The sequence below is a fragment of the Dacryopinax primogenitus genome, assembly GCF_000292625.1.
Source record: "Dacryopinax primogenitus strain DJM-731 SS1 chromosome Unknown DACRYscaffold_1, whole genome shotgun sequence".
In the NCBI taxonomy this organism is placed as follows: Eukaryota; Fungi; Basidiomycota; class Dacrymycetes; order Dacrymycetales; family Dacrymycetaceae; genus Dacryopinax; species Dacryopinax primogenitus.
The window spans coordinates 995,621-1,014,994 of record NW_024467198.1 but is presented as its reverse complement, the minus strand read 5'-3'; the positions used below and the strand labels follow the sequence as shown (position 1 = coordinate 1,014,994).

General features: G+C 54.5%; 10 protein-coding genes across 10 annotated transcripts in view; 4 read left to right on the top strand and 6 right to left on the bottom strand.

Annotated features, from left to right (window-relative positions):
• Positions 1-8: 8 nt before the first annotated feature.
• Positions 9-3,236, bottom strand: DACRYDRAFT_113023 (exocyst complex protein; the record flags this gene model as incomplete). The annotated part of the gene is made up of 10 exons (XM_040769547.1): positions 9-833; positions 882-1,195; positions 1,243-1,571; positions 1,618-1,944; positions 1,992-2,166; positions 2,215-2,339; positions 2,389-2,487; positions 2,536-2,987; positions 3,034-3,109; positions 3,159-3,236. The coding sequence occupies 10 exons, from the start codon at positions 3,234-3,236 to the stop codon at positions 106-108; spliced, it is 2,703 nt and encodes a 900-aa protein (XP_040633188.1). The 3' UTR covers positions 9-105.
• A 503-nt stretch (positions 3,237-3,739) lies between these two features.
• On the bottom strand, positions 3,740-5,162 carry DACRYDRAFT_19518 (uncharacterized protein). The gene is made up of 3 exons (XM_040771546.1): positions 4,905-5,162; positions 4,082-4,854; positions 3,740-4,029 (listed from the first exon to the last, which is right to left on the bottom strand). Exons 1-2 carry the CDS (start codon positions 4,939-4,941, stop codon positions 4,457-4,459), a joined length of 435 nt encoding a protein of 144 aa, XP_040633187.1. The 5' UTR covers positions 4,942-5,162; the 3' UTR covers positions 3,740-4,029; positions 4,082-4,456.
• A 1,945-nt stretch (positions 5,163-7,107) lies between these two features.
• DACRYDRAFT_44452 (uncharacterized protein) lies at positions 7,108-7,915 on the bottom strand (the record flags this gene model as incomplete). Its single annotated transcript, XM_040774576.1, has 2 exons — positions 7,108-7,584; positions 7,640-7,915. Coding segments are annotated over 2 exons (753 nt in total), but the record flags the coding sequence as incomplete, so codon positions are not given.
• A 109-nt stretch (positions 7,916-8,024) lies between these two features.
• On the top strand, positions 8,025-9,097 carry DACRYDRAFT_44487 (uncharacterized protein; the record flags this gene model as incomplete). The annotated part of the gene is made up of 3 exons (XM_040774580.1): positions 8,025-8,055; positions 8,105-8,331; positions 8,381-9,097. The coding sequence occupies 3 exons, from the start codon at positions 8,025-8,027 to the stop codon at positions 9,095-9,097; spliced, it is 975 nt and encodes a 324-aa protein (XP_040633185.1).
• Positions 9,098-9,149: 52 nt separating this feature from the next.
• Positions 9,150-11,214, bottom strand: DACRYDRAFT_73673 (translation initiation factor eIF-3 subunit D). The gene is made up of 5 exons (XM_040776018.1): positions 11,090-11,214; positions 10,481-11,038; positions 9,633-10,430; positions 9,390-9,582; positions 9,150-9,337 (listed from the first exon to the last, which is right to left on the bottom strand). Exons 1-5 carry the CDS (start codon positions 11,188-11,190, stop codon positions 9,242-9,244), a joined length of 1,746 nt encoding a protein of 581 aa, XP_040633184.1. The 5' UTR covers positions 11,191-11,214; the 3' UTR covers positions 9,150-9,241.
• Positions 11,215-11,354: 140 nt separating this feature from the next.
• Positions 11,355-12,803, top strand: DACRYDRAFT_86056 (imprinted and ancient; the record flags this gene model as incomplete). Its single annotated transcript, XM_040776758.1, has 8 exons — positions 11,355-11,466; positions 11,532-11,646; positions 11,694-12,180; positions 12,228-12,275; positions 12,322-12,379; positions 12,423-12,488; positions 12,599-12,660; positions 12,708-12,803. The coding sequence occupies 8 exons, from the start codon at positions 11,355-11,357 to the stop codon at positions 12,801-12,803; spliced, it is 1,044 nt and encodes a 347-aa protein (XP_040633183.1).
• A 235-nt stretch (positions 12,804-13,038) lies between these two features.
• On the top strand, positions 13,039-15,163 carry DACRYDRAFT_19515 (succinate-semialdehyde dehydrogenase). Its single transcript, XM_040771545.1, has 10 exons — positions 13,039-13,283; positions 13,333-13,448; positions 13,501-13,572; positions 13,620-13,695; positions 13,745-13,771; positions 13,819-13,882; positions 13,931-13,997; positions 14,049-14,290; positions 14,339-14,479; positions 14,526-15,163. Exons 1-10 carry the CDS (start codon positions 13,166-13,168, stop codon positions 15,085-15,087), a joined length of 1,485 nt encoding a protein of 494 aa, XP_040633182.1. The 5' UTR covers positions 13,039-13,165; the 3' UTR covers positions 15,088-15,163.
• DACRYDRAFT_103234 (uncharacterized protein) lies at positions 15,158-16,742 on the bottom strand (the record flags this gene model as incomplete). Its single annotated transcript, XM_040767729.1, has 5 exons — positions 15,158-15,312; positions 15,374-16,044; positions 16,106-16,482; positions 16,557-16,626; positions 16,672-16,742. 5 exons carry the CDS (start codon positions 16,740-16,742, stop codon positions 15,158-15,160), a joined length of 1,344 nt encoding a protein of 447 aa, XP_040633181.1.
• A 302-nt stretch (positions 16,743-17,044) lies between these two features.
• Positions 17,045-18,759, bottom strand: DACRYDRAFT_103233 (uncharacterized protein; the record flags this gene model as incomplete). Its single annotated transcript, XM_040767728.1, has 4 exons — positions 17,045-18,498; positions 18,547-18,565; positions 18,611-18,682; positions 18,727-18,759. The coding sequence occupies 4 exons, from the start codon at positions 18,757-18,759 to the stop codon at positions 17,045-17,047; spliced, it is 1,578 nt and encodes a 525-aa protein (XP_040633180.1).
• Positions 18,760-18,999: 240 nt separating this feature from the next.
• Positions 19,000-19,374, top strand: part of DACRYDRAFT_92353 (uncharacterized protein) — a gene marked incomplete at its 3' end in the record, with an annotated part of 1,539 nt that continues 1,164 nt past the window's right edge. The window contains exon 1 of the mRNA XM_040777064.1: positions 19,000-19,325. Coding sequence (XP_040633179.1) covers positions 19,035-19,325 — 291 coding nt within the window. The 5' untranslated portion in view covers positions 19,000-19,034. The remainder of the gene's footprint in view (positions 19,326-19,374) is intronic.

Sequence of the window (19,374 nt, the reverse complement as noted above, 5' to 3'; positions counted from 1 at the left end):
ATTTCTGTGGCTATCCCCATGACAATTAACAATGACTTTGGACCCTTCTCTCGATACAATACACTAGAATGACATGTATACAACGAAAACTGCTATAGTGCCCTTCTATCCTCTGATCAGAGTGCCAATCGATGGCGACGGCACGGGGTAGCTCGTCCTGCTTTGTGCGAACACCGCCGAGGTCGGTGGCGGAGAGTAAAAGTCCTCGTCCCCACCATTCCTGAAGTTCTCTAACTCGCGCATGATACTTCCCAGCCCCGCACCCAGCCGCTCCCGCAAATTTTGGGTAGTGTTCAGGAATCCATCCTCTGTCGAAGCCGCACTGTTTGGAATGATGCCCTCCCATCCGGCACTGATCTGCGCCCAATCACTCCTCTGAGCCAGGTACGGCCGTAGCAGAATCGGATCCACCCGATTCAGGATCGAATCAGATATGTAGGACTTGAGTGTCGTGGGTTGCACGACGAACAGATTTCCCAGCTGCCGGATAAACTCAAATCGCTCGTTGATGATCGGGATGCTGTACTTGGACATCGCATCCTGGTACATAGCCAAGTCCTTGGTGAGCATCAGACCTCCCAAAGCGGACACGGAGAACTTCTTGAGATGTTCAAGCAACATGCTCTGGAACGACACGCCAATCTCGGTGAGGAACGTCTCCTGGTTTTTCCCGGTCAGGCTTTCCTTGGACGCATCTTTGAGCCTGACGAGAAGGTCACAGCATGCAGTACAAGGCTCCGTGCTGGCACGCGCAAACGTCATGTCGTCGTTTCGCGGTCGGAAGTCGTTCCGTTTTTGCTTCGCTAGCTGGGCAGCTAGCCATGCCAGAACGACTATTCTCACGTCAGTCCAAGCAGAGTTATCTGCAGAGTAGAGCCTACCATCAATGGCCTTCTGCACCAGCGTATCCATAGAAGTTTCCACCCTATTCATCACGCTATTATTGTACACCACCATTTCTCGTCTTACTGTCACACTCGACCCTGCGAGGGGCAAAATCGCCGTGTTGACGTACTGCTGCCATAGGTGGCACACAAAGTCGATCGTCTTGACGACGTGGAGCGGAGTGAGCTCTGGTTCTAGCTTCGGGTCACGCGATTCCAGCTTGTAGATTGCGCTGTCAATAGCCGTTTCAATGTACGAGCGACCAAGAGTCTCCGATATCAGGCGAAGAAGGGCAAAGGCATTCTTTCCACTGCGCCAGTTGTCAGCCGGACCCACAACCTCCGAGACAAAACATACACATCACCACTTGGAGATAACTCGACACATCTCCCCACAGCCTCTGCATGCCACTTCAGCATGGTCTCCGCCGCTCCAATTGTCAGCTTCCCATCCAACTCCCTCAACGGCTCCTCTACAACCACATCGCTTTGGCGCTTGTCCAGTTGGCTGCCTCCAGCCGTGCCCAGTCCGGTCACTTTCATGAATGCTGCTGCTGCTTGCGCGGTAGTGGCATTGCCCTGTACGGCATTGGCCATGTTGGAGGTGACATTAGATGTTGAGGTGGAAATTTGGGACATGAATCGATTCATCAAACCATCGGTCTTGGTCGTTTGGTGTGCCTGGGCCTATGACACTGTCAGGTGACGGTATGTTCATCAGTGCAGAACTCACATGGTACCGAGAGAAACGGAGCAAGAAGCCTGCATACAGCTCTGCCAAGCTCTTACATTCCCTATCAAGCCAACGCGTTCCCTCCGTGTAGGGAATGAACAGCTCTTCCATCGCCGTCTCAAGCACGCCGCTCAGATTACCTGGTCCGGATGGGATAGCACCTAACGATGCCTTGCCCAGTATAGATGTGGGCGAAGAGAAGTCATATCCCTTGAGATCATCCACTAGACGCGATATCTGCGCGTGACAGAGATGGAGCATCCGCAAGAAGGCAAGGGAAGATAAATTTGACGCCTGCTCGAGAAGCATTTCAACCTGTCTTTGGATCTGACGAACTGTAAGCCTGCATGTTTGTGTGGAGATGGTCGACGCACAAGCTGGGCGAACACGCGTTGTATGAAGACCTGCAAGACCTGCATCGGGTTCGGAAATACAGCCTGGACGATCTGGGCCTCTTCAGTCACTGTTGACCTGATCTTCTGCAGTAATAGGGACAATGAGGGTTCGGTACGAGGAGGAGGAGGAGTAGGGGATGATATTGACTTCCATCTAGACAACTGTCAGCCAGAACACAGTGAATTTCATGGAGAAATGCACATTTCTTCGGTCTCCAATGACGAAGGTTCAACTGATGCCGCAGATATGAAGAACTCGTGCTGATTGACGTAAATTTGTATACACGAATTTCCGCCATTGAAGTCCAGCAGGATTTGAGCACAATGCTGCAAACAAATCAAGCAAACGGTTTTGGCATAGGACATTGCTACTCACAGCCATCATCTTCGGTTCTCCTTTCCGGTACGATCGATCAAAGAGACGAAGAATATCTTTTTCAAACTTCTCGCAGTATCTTTCGATGTTTTCTCTCGTCTGCCAGTGCTCAGTTGCATATTAGTAATGGTGAATGGTAAGACGCACCTTTTCCGCCCCAATGACGTCCACTTCCTTCGCTAACGCACTAAGTCTGCGACAAATAATAGCCACTTTCTCTCTCCCTTCTCTCTCCTTTCCCCTCTCTTTCCTCAAAGCCTCGAGTCTCGTCACGTCCCCCTTTGCAAACTGATTATAATAATCGATCAAGTCGTACGCCGCCTGTGCGCGTTGCCTCGATTGATGTATGTTCTCCAGTTGTTCTCCAATCCTAATCGCCGTTCTTCCCACTTCGCCGATCTTCGTCTCCATTGAGGAGAACGATTTGCCCACGCTCTCGAACCCCGAGTTGAGCTCAGACATGCGTTTTGAGTAGTCTCGCTCTGCATTCCTCACGCTGTTTTCCATAACTTCGGTTTGTTTTTGAAGATCGCGTCGTATGGAAAGAAGTCTGTCCACTGACGACTCGAAAGTACGGATAAAAGGCTTGGGATCGAACGCTGTGCAGGGTGAGCAGACATCTAGCATCAAGGTGACTTTACGTACGGCCAGCATCCTCCTTAGAGTGAGCTATCAACCGCTCACTAATCGACGAGACAAATTCTCTAACATCAAACCGGTCCTAAGGGCGACATCAGAGAATGCTCTTGGTAGTTGAAAGCCTAGCTCACTTCGAACGTTTTGAGCTGCAGGAGCTCGTCGACCGCTTGGTCCGTCGCAAATAAGGAATTAGACCGATTAACCGCCATACTTGGATCTCGGCTCCCCCCTTTGTTACGTCCTTAACTTAGTGTTATAGATGATACGTTGATAAAGCAAACCAGGAGAAGTATATATACAAGGACTGATATCGAGTCGTGCGACGGGAACTGCATGGCTGCCACCAATTGATGTCAGGGACAGCCACGGGCGCCTTCCTGTCACGTGGCAAATTCATTCTCCTTTTCTTCTCGACCATAACTTCCTCTTTCTGTGCTGGTAGGACGGATGGTACTGCTCGCCAACTGCTTGCCTATAGAGGCGCTTGCAGCACCTGGGCACTTCTTGCTGTTGAACGACCGCATAGCGACCTCTGGCCAGTTCTTGCTACATCATATCCTCTCCGCGTCCCTAAAGGAATCGACCTCTTGCGTTCTCATATCCTTTCTCGAGCCTCTGGATGACTGGACGGCGATCCAAACTAAATTTGTATGCTCAAAGTGTCTGATAGGAAGTTATATGCTGAGACACAAATAGGGAACAACACTTCCCACCTATCTGGAGCGCAAGTCGTTCGTCTTCGTCGATGCATTCTCCCAAATCAGCACGCCTCCATCTCTCATCACCCCATCGCAAGACCCCCTAGTCGTTCCCCCAATAGACGCGACTGCATCAACACCCTTGCATCCACTATTCGATACGATAGAAGGCGCCGTCCGAACTGTTGAGTCAGAGAGACCTAAGTTGGTGCTTTTTGATGAAGTGTCGACATTGGAATGGTTCGGTGGTAGTCAAGATGAGGTGATGAGATTCTGGAGGTCGATACTAGCGCTTAAAGAACGGGTACGTACGATATTCATATCCACCATTGTTCAACAGACTGACGTGACTGGAGATGGGATTCGGCCTCGTAGTCTTACAAAATCTCGACCCTTCCCACCCTCGCGTTGTCGACACACTTCTAAGTGCATGCATGATGCAGCTGGAAGTCTCTCCCCTCGCCAGTGGACGAAGCAGCGCCGTCACAGGTGAACTCGCAATCCAGCGGGGCCCATTATCACTTCCAGACGACCCGTGTGCCAGAGCTGCAAGCAAGCAGCCGCTGCAATACCGTTTGACCGAGAGCGGCGCTGTGTGGATCGAGCGGGGGACAGGGGGAGGGATGTTATAATCACACTTCTATTGTTACAACATTTCACACGGTGGCTTCCTTTCGATCTAGTGTAGAACGTAAAACAGGAGCAAATCGTGGTGCGTCCTCCTCCCCCACTCAAACAAGGCTCTCAACGATCTCCACAGCACGCTTAAACTTCTCCTTCTGCTCATCCGTAGCCTGCACCTCGCTCACGCCGCCCCCACAACCTTGAGGTCCTCCGTTCCTCCACTCGAGATCGCCGCTGCCGAAGAAGATGCTTGTATCCAATCCGTAGATATCCTGGCTCCCGGTGGGCACTTCTACCGGCAGCTGCTTCAAGATCGACTCAAGCTCGTTGATCTTCCCCTCCGCGGCGGAGACGGCGACTTCCTTTGGGGCGAGCGGGTCGGAGAGCGAGGGAGTGCCTTCTTCCCTCGTCTGGGCTTGCACGAGTACCACAGCGGGGTTGTCAGATGATGCGGTGAGGGTGTAGACCGCCGAGGGCGTGGGAGGGGCGAATCCGCCGGTGATGCCTAGTCTTTCGCTCAGCAAGGGTCGTGACTCGGTAAATGGTGACCCTCACCCTTTTGGAGGACGACGAAGAATTCAGATGGAGCCATGATAAGTGACTGAATGGGCCTGTGGTCGACGGCTGCGGTGATTGTACAGCAACAAGGACAGGCGCTGCAAGTGATGTGGTCGTCTGCGCCCTTTATGTACTCGACGCCCTAGTGCCGTTCGTCATCTGGAACGGAGGCAAACAAATAGGAGGCGCTGGACGGGGATCCGCTGCTTGTTATGGGCCTAGCCAGCAAGCAGAGTTCATGAATAGTTGGAGAGCAAACAAAAATGCAGCATATCAAATTAGATGGATATCATATGCTACTCCTCATCTCCCTCTTCCTCACTATCGTCCTCATCCTCATCCGTGTCAGATTCCAAGTTGAGAGTCGGCATTGCCTCGTCATCCTCTGTATCTTGCGTAGGATATTTTGCTCTCCAGTTGGAGATAGTGGAGATCGTCTCCTTTTGTTTGCCCTTATCTACTGTTGTAGAAGGTGCAGGGGTCGTCACTTCCTCTTCCTGCGGGAAAGGGACATAGCCTGAGGTCGCGCTATCGGGAATGTCTGCCTGTGGCTGGGTGGACTCCTGTACCGGCAGAGCAGAAGGCACCTCAACAACCTGCGGCACTTGAGGAGGGTCCGCTTCCTTAACCGGAAGACTAATTTCAGCTTCGGTGCCATAGGATGGTGGAGGAGCGATCGAAGGCAGCATAATAGGACCACTATCCACGTCCATCGGCTCAACCACCGGGTGAGGAACAGGCAGCCTCGTCTCCTGCGGCTCCGGGAACATTGGTTGGCCTGATCGTGGGTATGAGGAAGGGTTCGGCGGCTTGAACTGAGGCTGCACTACGGGTGCGCTTTCCTCCGTATGTTGGAGCTGCTGGCCGGAAGAACGAATGGAATCAGGTAGTTCGCGCCACGGCTTGAGAGTGAGGTCGATCCCGAGCTGAGGGGCGAGGTTGAGCGCGGCCTGCGCGTCTTGAAGTTGGGAAGAGCCGGTGACTTGAAGACCTAGGATCTCGAGGACAGGGATGTTCCGTAGGAGTGGGGGTAGGCGGGGATGGAACATACGTTCGAGGCGCTCTAGTACCCCTCGAGAGGCATGCAGTGCCTGAAAGGAATCTGAGCGATCAACATAAGAAAATGACGAATGGTGCTTACAGTTTCGGTCCTGATTGTCTGGGAAGCCAGGTTGACCGCAATACCCCCCGCACCACCATGCTCTAACCACTCCACCTCCAGCGCAGTCCAGACCGCTTTCCAGACTCCTGATTTTTCTTGGTCTGAGATATGTACGTCTTCCAAGTGCAGGAGGACGCTGATCAGGTGGCGGACGCTGAGTGTGCGGAATGAGAAGGGGGTCCGGGGATTCTTCAGAAGCGTCGCGATTACTGTCCAGCATCAGCAAGGATAACTTTGATGGAAGCTGGTCACATAAACGTACTCTGACAAACTTGCATAATCAGAGGCACATCCACAGTTTCCTCTTGCTTTTTGAACACCTCATCACCTTCATAGGCTGTCCTTCCTCTCTTCTTGCTGTTCTTCCTCGCCTCGCTTTTCTGCCCAGTTGAAGAGGGGGGAAGGGTGATATTCAGCAGCGGGAGGATTGTTTCGAGCAGCTGTGTGGACTGGCGGTCGGTGGGTATGAGGCAGGATATGAGGAGCGCGTGGATGCACTGCAGGAAAGTGAAGCTGGGCCGCCTTGATATGTTGTAAGAGTGCGAACACGGATAGTAAGAAGAATGCTGACCGGCTCTTGGTCTGCTTCAATTGTTTCAGGAAGATGTGTAGCAGTGTGGACGGATAGGGCGAAAGATGCAGTTGCGCGCTGCGTTCCGTGAGTAAACCTTCCACATTAGAAACACGCGACTCACATCCGAGCGGTGATACAAAATATCTCGCCTCCCAGAGCCCACATCTCTTCCAGCGCTGCCATCTCCGCGACCCTCTGAGAAGCCTCCCACGGCTCTTTCCCCTCATCCTCCGCCAAGTTCAGCATCATACTACAGACTTGGATGTTCGCACCGATGGGTATGGGCACAGGTCGGGAAGCAGGGAGCCGGAAGAGAGCAGAGATTAGGGATGTCAGGCTGCGTAGCCGGTCTAGGGCGAGAGGAGTCGCTTCTAGCGGGTCTTCGGGGTAGGGGGGCAGGGGCAGAGGTTCGACATGTTCTAGCAGGGATAGTCGTTCTGCAGAAGAGTTAGAATTCAGAAGTGTTATGCAAATAGACACCAACCTAATGGTTTGCTTGTGCGGCGCAAAATGCCCACACAGTCTACCGCAGAGCGGAGTGCTCCCAACATAGTTTTCTTCCATATATCTGCCGCGCCGACCTTCCCGCCCGTGACACACACCATGGCGAACAACGCTGCTGAGGCCTGGCGGAGCGCCGCTGGCGTGGGCGTAAGTGAAACACCTCTCATGTTCGCCAAGCAGATATTGTTCAGCTGCGTCTGCAAACTCCGGTGCGCATTCGGGTATGACGCAAGCATGCGGGTCAGCGTGCGCATTGCGAGCAGTCTGAGCTCCAATGAAGATTGCGCGTTCTCGCAGAGGGAAATCAGGGCGAGACTGAATTTGGGCACGTTGGGTGTGCATATTTGACGTAGAAACTCAGGCATGTCGGTAGCCTTTGTGAATATGGTATGTAGGAGGGATATCGCCGCTAACTGAGTCGGGAGGGGCTCGTTTCTCTGTTACCCGTTTCGTCAGCGGATCGAGTTAGGTGTAAACCAGCCATCAACGGACCTGGAGTGTAGGCAAGACGTTCCCTACCCATCCTGAAGCGCAGTCCACCATAACATCCTTGCTGCACTCTGCCGTCCTCGTAGCCAGACATATGCCAGCCCACTTCCCTCCCCTGTGCTTCGATGTGACGAGCGAGTTGACGCGGGCGATCCATTTTGCGAGATGTGAGGATGGGAGAAACGCTGTTGGGCTCAGAATCGAGAGGGTACTGGGAAGGTAGGAGACAGCAGCATCGTCTGTAGCAATGTAGTGCTGCAGGAGCGCAGCGAGAGGATGTGCAGACGCCAGCTTGACCTGTGTAGTGTTGAAAAAGAAAATGTCCGAAAAAAGTACAAATTCGAAATGTTGTCAGGGTTCATTGTCAGTTCACACTTATGACTCTGCAATGTCGTTCCATCATGCACCCGTTACAGAAGGTTTATCGATTCAATATTAAACTAGTATTTAACACTAATTAAATAACAGGCATTATGATAGTATGTGGTGTCGCATCTCTGGCGGCGGCGTTATTCGACATCAAGTACTACATGCACCTGCAGCTCATCCCCCATCTCTGGCGTGACCACCAATACTGGCGATTGTTCATATACCCACTTGCCTTTGCCAACTCTTCCGACCTTCTCGTTGCAGAATATGTCCTGTTCTTCATTGGGGCGAACATTGAGCGCACATTTGGGAGTGACAAGTTCGCTGTACGCATACGTTGCCAACCTGTGTTCTCTTTGATACTGACCTCTACAGTCCTTCTGCTTTGTCACTACCGTCCTCTCCACGCTCCTCTCTTTCGCATCCCTCGTACTCTTCCACAACATTGGCCTGAACGTCATTCCCTCAGGTCCATACGCCCTCGTCTTCAGTATCATGTACCAGTACTACCGCATCGTCCCCACAATCTACCACTACCGCGTCTTCGGCGTCTCTCTCTCGAACAAAAGCGTGCACTATATCCTTCCTCTCCAACTCTTTGTCGGCCAATCACCAGGGAGCGCCGTAGCGGGAACTATAGGCCTTCTGAGCGGGCAACTGTATCGGACGGACATACTCGGGTTGAAGTCGTACAGACTGTCACCCCGGATTGTCCGGCTCAGCACGCGCTTTATCCTACCCTTGCTGGGGTCTTTGCGCCCACCCAGAAGAGGGACATCAATAGGCGACGAAGCGCCGACAAGGCGGACGATGTCGACGGCTGCGTCGGTTGCTGCTGGACTGGGGATTCCGACTGCCCTACGGCCACCGACGCAGCAGGCGAATACCCCGGCAGCACCCGGCCAGCAGACACCGGACACGCAGCCTACCACGCTGAGGAGCATCGTACAGGAGATTAGGGGGCAGGGAACACCATTAGGGCTCAGAGTGCCGTCAGAGGCGGAAATCGCCCAGGTGGCGAGTATGTTCCCCGATGCGAGGCGAGAGGATGTGATAGGGGCTTTGCAGCGAAGGTTAGTGATGTGCACTTGACAGAGGAGAAGAATCCTTATAGCATTGACAGTGATACCACGGAGAGAGCGGTTGAGATACTGCTATCGTCGCAGACGTAGACTACCTACTGTTGTAATGAAACTCGTATCCCTAAGCACATTTTGGTACTCAGTTGCGATAGGACTACTCCTCATCGTTCTCGTCGATCTTCTCCCCTTCTTCCTCACCGTCTTCACCAGTAAGAGTGTTCTCCGGCACAGCATAGAGGCGGATGACAGGCTGCATTTGCATGAGCACAAATGGTATGTATGTGCAGCGTAGATTGACTCACCTTGTTTGGGTCCCTCACGAGGATATACTTACCATCGGGCTGCTTCATACACAAGTCCGTGATGGTCCTCACGATCCCCCAGCCGTTCGCCATGGACATGTTCAGCTGTCCTGCAAAGTCCATAGGGCGCATTGTTGCCGAGCCGAGAATGATATGACGCGTGTTATCGCGGGGAGAAGCGCGAGAGATGAAGCTGCAAGCTCGGTTAGGCCAACGCTAGCAGATGCAGGAAAATGCACATACCCGATCTTCATCGACTCCGCTCCGGCAAGGACAGCCTGCACGGCCCAGCGAGAAAGTTTGAAGCTGTTGTTCTTCATCTCAGTGGCCATGACCGCACCGCGCTGGCTGTCGAGCTTCGTCCTCCAGTCGGGGGCACCGCCTGCACCCTGCGCACGCGAATCGAATTCAAACAGTGTCTTGATGCTGACGAGATCGTTCTTTCCGCCCTGGGAATTAGGGAGGAACGCATCGGCTTCCGTGCGCAGGCAGAGCTTGACGTCTTCTTCATCATTGACGGACATGTCGAACGTCTTGTACCTATAACCACAGGAAGCGAGAGGATCCGTCTCCTCCGGCCCGTAGAAGGGATTCGGGTGGTCCAACGCAAGCTGCTGGTCCTCCTTGACGACCTGGAACGAAAAGTTGTGGTTGACATACGTCGCCTCCAGCGCCAGATCGGCAGGGTTGTTGATGTCGTCCTTGTTCTCTTTCTCTGCAGGCGGGTCTGCCGCATTCTCGTTCACACTGATGGTGTCGAACCCACCGCCATCGCGCTTATCGAAGAAGAGTTTGTTTCCCTCGCGGTTGATGATGAGGTCCCAGGGGTAAACAGAGCGCGACGCGCACATGAGAAGAGAGATGATCGCATCCGTCGCGAAGACCGTCGCCGTATCCTTGGCAGCGAGCTCTTGGATGACCGGGTCATCAGACGTCGTGGAATAATACCTGATCTTGTTGCCGATCTGCAGCGCGCGCTCGGTCTTGGTGGAGATGCGGTCAAACGTACGGTCGTAGCAGTGCAATTTGCCGTAGGTGCCGCTAGTCCAATGTCAGCGTCCTTATTCAGACAAGTTGAAAATGTAGCGCACATGGTGGACGACGTATCAACGTCAAGCCTCAACTTAGCCAACCTGGAAAAGTCGATCTCCTCAAGGAGGTTCCACGTTGGGCCGATAGGGATAGAGCTCTCCCTGGACCTGCCAGGCTTCTCCCAGTCTCTCCATCCCCTCCTGCCGAGCCTCATACCACCACGACCAATGTAGTCCCTATTACCGCCCCTTCCACCAGCGTATCCGCCCCCTCCACGCTGCTGGGAGCCGCCGCGCTGGGCAGGTTGCCCTCTCTGCCCGACCTGGTTACGCATTGGCCCGCCCCGTCCACCGCCCCTGTTAAATGCACTTCCGGCCCGCTTCGCAGGAACATTCTTATTATCCACGAGGGAAAACGAGGCATCATCCTCTGCATGCGTGTAGGAGAACGCGGAAGGACCGCCGGCGCCGTACGCCGCTGGGCCTTCACGGTACCGGCGAGTTTGCCGGGCACCAGCGGCAGCTCCGCCATCACGCGTCGTCCCGCGAGCTTCGATCTCGTTCCAGTCGGCGAAGCGACCTATCTTGTCCGACTTGGAGTAGGGAGCGTAAGGGATGCTGAGCGATTAACATCAGCCTGAGAGATGTCATGATGAAATTCGAACTAACTCCTTGTACTGCGTAGGGATTTGGGACGTCGATGGCCCCCACGATCCATCAGGATTGTCCTGCATTTCCGGCAGTACGAATGAAGGAGTTTCTGCAGCCATCTTGATGTACTTTTTCTGATAATTTGAACAATGATATGGTCGTTCGGAACAAGAGAACACCAAGGAAAAATAGGGCAAAATTGTAGTGGCGATGTCCATAATAAGGGTTGTTATCCTCTACTATTCCTTTGACGACTCTACTCGATTTCACCATCTGGTCAATCATGGAGCACACAGAAGAGGAATATCGAAATTATGCTTCAGAGATAGCTGTATTCATCTCCCAAGTATACGAAGCCGAACCAGAGCAACCAGAGGTCATGGCAGAGCTGGAAGGTGCTGCCCTCTCCTTTCCCTCCCTGACACCTGGCAAGGGAACTGAGAAGAAAGTGGCTAGCTAGCTCTACAATCGATCTATGGGGAGAACTCGATCAGAACTTGGAAGGGTAATGGGAATGGGAATGGGGCAAAGGAGTGGGCACCGGGAGAAGCAATTCGCTACGAGGTCGTCACTTCGTATGTCCACGGTACTTCCCAATGAATTGCGTTGAGGAAACATCCAGTCTATCACCGCCTTACGAAGATACTTCTCTACGTCTACTTGTTACCCTCCCTCAAACCTACCCACATTCAACACCCCCGCAACTCCAACTCCTCTCCAAGTACATTGGTCCCTACCCAGTCACCTCCCAGCTCTTCGGCGGCGTTCTCCGTACCTACCTCTCCCAGGCACACGGAGTCGAGTTCCGACTCGGAGAGGTCGCCGTGTTTGATGGAGTGGAGAGTACGAAAGAAAGGGTAGGACGATGGTTCGAAGAAGAGAAGGGGAGAGGGGAAGCTCTAGCTGTGCAGCGGGAAATGGAGCGAGAACGTCAGACGGGAAGCGAGACCCCCAAGGCGAGGGAAGAGCCACCAGCCCCGAGGGTTCCGATGGAGGTTCAGGTGACAGCAGAGCTGCCAGACGGGATAGAGCTCATCGTGGCTGAACCGATCATTGACCGGAAGAGCGTTTTCGTCGGCAGGGCGTGTAAGATCACACATCCTTCCCAGGTAAGCGGACGCTGTTATTGAGGAAGCTGTCACTGAAAGCTAGCCAGGTGCCGCCGGTGATTGCGTACCTCATGTCAGACCGGCGAATAGCTAGGGTACGTGCACCATCTCAGACTTAAGCTTGTTGTTGACTGCAACCAGGCAGCACATCCCGTAATTCACGCTTGGCGATGTCAGGTTGGCAACGTCCTTCACCAAGGTAGTTCCCCGGCAGTATCCGGGATCATCACTGATGGATGCAGACAATGATGATGATGGGGAGAGCGCCGCTGGTGGGCGAATAGCTCATTTGCTGCAGATATTGGTGTGTTGTGTACATGCGATCGTCGAGCCTAGTTACTGACTCTGTAATCACTAGGACGTGAACAGTACGTACCTCAAACGATCAGATATATTGATCGGAGCTGACACTTCTCAGATGTTCTTGTCATTGTTACGCGCTATTTCGGTGGAATTCTACTAGGAGCGGACAGATTCAAGGTAATTTTCCCATCTCTTACGGATCAAACACTGATCGAATGCAATAGCACATCAACCAAGCTGCCCGGGATGCGTTGGAGCTCGGCGGATTCCTTGACACAGACGATCATGCCACGGCAAAGAGTCGGAAAGGGAAAAAATGATGTCTCTTCTCTATTAGATGCACTGCATTTCATCGATGTTATACCAATTAATATTTGTTGTATAACACCTTTGCCGAAAATCCCTGAATTTGATATCATAATTTTGTATCAATTCAGTTTTAATCTAAGCGAAGTACGTCAAAACCCCAGGTACATCCGTTCGCTTCACATAATGTGCGCATCATCATCCGCTCTTCCCAGCCAATTGCCCTCTTTACAGTCGACGACCACCTGACCGGCTAGCCTACCACTCGGACCAACCACCGGGTTAGAACAGGATGCCCATTACTGGCCTTTCTCTGCGCCGCGTTCGCCTCCATACACTGCTGGAATCTCGTTGTCGAGCTAACTGGGCGACCGCAATGACCTACGCTACCGTCGCAAAGCTGCAGCTGAAGGATGCCAGCCTGCTCAAGCACCAGGGCTTCATCGGTGGACAATGGGTCGACGCCAAAGACAAGGCGGTGTTCAAAGTTCTTAGTGAGTTCGTCTTGCGAATGTTGTAGGTTGAACGCTCATGTGTGAGTAGACCCAGCGACGCAGGAGGAGCTCGGTGCCGTAGCGGACATGGGCGTCGAAGAGGCGAAGCGCGCCATCGACATCGCAGGTGAGGCGTTCAAGACCTGGAGCAAGACGACGGGAAGGGTACGTTCTGCCCAGTGTTGACGGGATGGTGGAGGTGCTGAGAACGGGGCAGGAACGACATGATATCCTCCTCAAGCTCTACAAGCTCATGCAGGACAACGCCGAGGACCTGGCGATGATTCTCGTGCGTCTTGTCCAGCGTCGCCTGTACTTCACCTCACACTTTTCCAGACTGCGGAAAATGGCAAGACCATTACCGAGGCCAGGGGCGAGAATGCGTACAGCGCATCTTTTGTCGAGTGGTTTGGTACGCACATTTAGAGACATTGTTGACCATTGCACTGACCAGTCAACAGCGGAAGAAGCTATCCGAACCTATGGCCGTACGTCCAACATCTCACCTGCCTCATTCTGGGCTAATATGCTACAGAGACGATCCCCTCGGCTATGATCGGTCTACGCAATGTGGTCGTGAAGCAGCCTGTGGGTGTATGGTACGTGACACCCATCAACATAAAGGAACAAATCTCACAAAAACTTAGCTCCCTTCTCACGCCCTGGAACTTCCCTTCGGCTATGATCGGCCGTAAACTGGCACCTGCACTCGCTGTACTTTATTCCCCTCCACCAAAGTGCAGAACCTTACGAGCATGTTCCTAGGCCGGATGCACGGCAGTGATCAAGCCTCCTTCCGAGACGCCCTACAGCACGCTCGCCCTTGTCGAGCTCGCAAAGCGCGCCGGCGTCCCCGATGGGGTCATCAACGTCGTCCCGACCGAGGTGCATCTCAAAGATGTCGGTAAGGAGCTGTGCGAGAACAAGACTGTCAAGAAGATCTCGTTTACGGGCAGTACGCCGGTTGCGAAGCTGCTCATGAGCCAGGCGGCAACTAGTCTCAAGAAGTGGGCTTGTGACACTTTCTCTCCTTCCTTTACTCATGAATCGCGTAGGGTGTCCTTCGAGGCCGGCGGGAACGCACCTTTCATCGTCTTCGACGATGCGGATATCGAGGCAGCCGTCGAGGGCGCCATCGCCAGCAAGTTCCGTGCCAGTGGCCAGACTTGCGTCTGCGCCAACCGCATCTACGTGCAGTCCGTCTTCAACCTCCTCCTAGCACATCAGACTAACACGCGCCAGCTCCTCCGTCTACGCCGACTTTGCTTCCCGCCTCGCTCAGAAAGTCGACGGGTTCAAGATCGGTAACGGCATGGATAAGGAGACGACGCACGGACCGCTCATCCACGAGAAGGCGATCGAGAAAGTCCAGCGGCACGTAGACGATGCTGTCTCCAAGGGCGCGTCGATCCTCGTTGGGGGCAAACGGGCCGAGGGGCTCCCAGGGTTCTTCTACGAGCCTACGGTGCTTGCTGATGTGGACCCACGCGCGCAGGTCACGGACGAGGAGACGTTCGGTCCCGTCGCAGCGCTGATCAAGTTCGAGACGGAGGAGGAAGTGATCCGGCTCGCGAACGATACGGACGTCGGGCTCGCCGGGTACTTCTTCAGCCGTGACGTGGGCCGGGTGTGGAGAGTCGCTGAGGCCCTCCAGGTGGGCATGGTTGGCGCTAACACGGGTATGATCTCCCAGCCTGTGATCCCCTTTGGAGGAGTGAAGGAATCTGGGCTGGGACGCGAGGGCGGGCCGCACGGGATAGACGAGTACATGAACACAAAGTTTATCGCTTTTGGCGGCCTGTGATCTCCCTATCGATATCCTAGTACATGGCGTACACCCCGATAGTACAAAATGAACCGAAATACAGATTAGCTTAGACTCCCTTTTGCGGCGTCTCCATCACTTCGTCAGCGCTGGATGGTTCTGGTCTGGGTATCGGTTTCTTCACAGGAGTGGACATGACCAGCATCTGGGATTCCGCGCGTCTGAACGGTCTCGCAGGCTGCGGGGGCGGGGGAGCAGGGGGCACTACAGTAAGCAACAAGCAACCGTCAGTCAAACCTCAGCACCCAGAGTAAAGGGGACTCACAGCTCGCCTGCCTAGGTCTCGCACCCCCAATAGCCCGCCTACCCATCCTCACCTCCTTCCCCGCCCAGTTCTTGCTATTGTTCACCCCTGTCCGCGTTCCGCTCACACTGATGACGCTCCGGGAAGACTGGGTGCTCGAGACGGACATGCTTCGTCTGTACCCTGCTGCTGCTGCTGCTGCTGTGCCTGTTCCTACTCCTACTCCTGCCCCTCCTGCTCCGAGGTTGACCGAGGTAAAGGAACCACTCCTCGAGGCCGCAGTGTCAGGATCGAGCGCTCCCGGTACTGGTAGGGGAAGCACGACCTCCCCAGAGGAAGACACCGGCGAGCTGGGAGGAGAGATCGTAGGATCCAGTTTCTCCCTAAACCCCCTGACGAGCCCCTCCGCCCCCGTGCCGTCAAACAACGGTCCAAGCACATCTTCGGCCCACGCTGTCACCCAGTCCCTTTCCCTTTCCCCTGCCTCTGCCTGGGTACTCCCGGGTCCGGGAGGGGGACGGAGGACGGAGCCTAGGGCATGCCAGATCGCTAGTCTGTCGGAGAGGATGTCGATTTCCTCTACGGGGGTGCGTGCGTGCGCGTGAGAGGGGGAGGGGCGCTTACGTTTCCTGGGAGAACGTGCGGGGGGGAGGGTGACTTGTAATAAGCGGAGAAGGAGTTGGAGCTGTACTCTGTTGGTTTTGTTCTGGTCAGTAGAGGAGGAGGGGAGGGGAGGGGAGGGGAAAGACGTACTCGCGTCTCTCAAGCTGGTCAAACCATTCTCTCTTATCCCTCTCCCTGTCCTCCTCCAACTCCTCCCCGTCCCCCTCTCCGCCTCCCTCGTGCACACCACCCCCGCCCACCCCCGCCCGCTCCCTCAACTTGTAAACGAACCTCATCATGCGCACCTCCTCCCCCTCCCCCTCCCCTTGTCCTAGTTCATGCGCCTCCGCCTCCGCCTCCCCCCCAGCCCCAGCCCCAGTCTGAGCGCTGAGAAGAAAAGGCATCCCAACCCTATACTTCCTCTCAATCCCGTCCAAAGGCAAGAACACCTCTCCCAAATGATCCACTAACACTCCCCCAGGCAAACGGCGCAGTGCGGGCACTACAGACTGCAAAGCGACAAGTTCCTACATTTACATTTGGGCGTTAGCACTCTCACTCTTTTGTTCCTTATTTAGTGTTTGGTAGGGGTTGGGCGCACCTCGGGAAGCCAGAGTGTTTCCCAGTATAGGCGGCGTACTGTCTCCCTAGGGGATTCGCCCGTCCTCTGCCTAAGGCTTATCAGACCCGACTTTCGCTGGTGAAAGGTGGCTCACCGCAGTGGGTAGTCAGTGCTAGTGCTCGTCGAAGGCCAAGCGAGGGGACAGGAAAGGTCTAACAAAGACATGGGTGTCATTAGTATTCCTGGGTGAGTGGACATTGATGAACATGACATGGGAAGGACGCGAACGCGTAAATTCAGGGACGCGTCTGGCATGAGAGGAGGAGCAAGTGAACAACATAACATACCATGCCATAATATGAGTAAGTAGGAAAGTGTAAGGAAAGTGTAACAAATTGTAGGCATAATCAGTAGTGTAAGAACATTATACCATGTAATATAACAACAACCCTCCAACAACCTTCCAACAACCCTCCTTCTCCCTCCTTCTCCCTCCCTCACCCTCGCCCCAAGTGCAGCAATCAAGCTCAAGCCCACACCCCAGCCCTCCTAACCCCCTCCACAAGCTGGTCCACATTCCCCAACCAAGCGCCCAACCTCTCCTTCTTCTCTTCCGTACTTCTCATCACCCCTGCCCCTCCGGCTCCTTCCCTCCCTGCCCCTGTCCCGGGTTCTCGGGGGTAAGAGCGCTCGGGATCGACCAGAGAACGCTCCACAATTGCTAAGCCCAAACCGCGCATCCCACCAGGAGTAGAAGTGGAAGATAGGGAATCCCCCTTCCCCTTCCCCTTCCCGGGAGTCGTAAGTTCCAGACTGGGCACCGTTCTTCCCGCGAGCTCCCTGCCTATTCCCGTCCCCGTCCCTGTCCGGCTTCCCGTCCCAGTGCCTAGCCTCATTCCCGCTCCTGAACCTGAGCCCGGAGCAGTGCCAATCCCAGTCCCGGTCCCAGTCCCAGAGCCGGGACCGAAACCAGGTGCAGAACCAGATGCAGAACCAGGATGTCTCGGTGTTCCCATCCCTATCCTGGCCAGTTTCTTCTTAGGCGTAGCAGGAACGAACCCCTCCATCCCCACCCCTGTCCCCACCGCTATCCCCGTCCCTATCCCATCCGCTTCCAGTGCAAAAGCGAGCTTCCCTCTCACCGGGAAGGGCCTACCCGCAGAAGCGGAAGCGGTCGTTTCGAGTGAACTGGAGGAGGAAGCGCTGGATGACCGGGAGTTTGTTAGGGGAGGGACTGCTGTTGCTGGCGGGGGAGTGGGAGGTCTTGAGAGTGGCGAAGGACTGCACCCCTCCCCCTCGAGGAGCTTCCCTCCCAGTCGGTGTACGTCCAGCATCTCGGGACCCTCTGCCCCCTCCGCCTCAGGCCCCTCAGGCAACAAATAAAAGTACAAAAACTCCAAACAGCGCATCCTCACCTCCCTAGGCACACCCACCCTCTTAAGCGTCCTCACCACCCCTTCCAGGCCAGAGGCGGCCTCGAACGCCCGGAGAGAGGGGGGGGAGTCGACGAGTATTGACAGGAGGGTGTCGAGGATTGAGAGGGCTATGCTTGGTTTGCCTTGTGCTTGGGGTTGGGAGGGTTGGGTAGGTTGTTGAGCTGGCTCGAGTGGTGAGAGAGGGACGGGTGAAGGGCTGGGATAAGCCGAAGAGGGCGCACGGCTATCTGTAGCCAAGAGCGATGTTCCAATAGGCGCATGATGCGGTCTCGAAGCTAGCAAAATATCCAGTAAGAGCTGAAGCGGCGCCTTCCTCCCCAGGTAAGCTTTAGACTGGGGGTGGAGGAAGGCGCAGCCCTGCAGTAGCTGGAGGGAGAGGATGATGCTGTTGTTCAGGTTTGCCGCGTCTGGGGAGGGGGAAGGGGAGTGCGAGCGGGAGTGGTGGTGCGAACGGGAAGGGGTGCTTGGGGTTGAGAGGGATGGAGAGGAGAGAGTGTCGAGCTGGAGGAGAGAAAGGGCGAGGAAGGATAAGAGTCGGGATACGACTGGTCATCGTTGTGAGCGTGGGGCATGGGATGATATGAATTGCGTACTGTTCGTCTCAAACGATTCCTGGACCAATCTAAACTTGTGTAACTCCTGTGTGTTCCTGCATACGTCTGCTAATAGTTTGTCGAGGGTTATGAGTGCACGATACCGCCTTGAATGTGAGCTTCTAGATGAAGTGATCTGGGTGTTGTGAGTGTAGTCCGAGTATAGAGTGATATACTTACATCGTCCAGAGCTGTATATATGACAGCGTGCATTATGAGTGTAATGTGCTGTATGGTCAATGGATGGCTGTCAATGTTGAGTCAAAATGCAAAAAGGCGCGTCCCTTCTATATCACGTGATGAGAGTAAGATGCCGATCTGCTCCGGTTAGATGTCAGCCCGAGGAGTGATCGGTCTAATTCACCTCCACTATCTTACGGGTAATGCAGTTACAAACCACATATCTCATGAAATGCATAAATTCACTCCACCTGCTAGAGGATGACACCTCCATCCCCTCCATCCTTTCCCCATCCATACTCAGAGAGATGTCCACTTACACCCCACAACCATGGACCCGTCTTATCCGGTTCACAGCAACAGAGTCCCGCGGTCTAAAGATCCACATCGGCCAGCCCTGCAACCCTGCACAAGACGTCGGCCTCGCTCTCCTCCACCATGAACCAGTAAAGGCATTCGAGATCTCTGGCACGTCAGCTCTAGACGCGCATGCGTATGTGACACAGAGGGTCTTGACTGTGGAGACGCTTTTGGCACCGGTGGATGCGGGCCAGGTTGGCGTGGCTAGGTTCTTGGGGCTCAATTACACTGATAGCGCTGTACGCCTCCCCTCCCCTTCCCCCCTGCCCCACCGCCGCTAACCTCCCC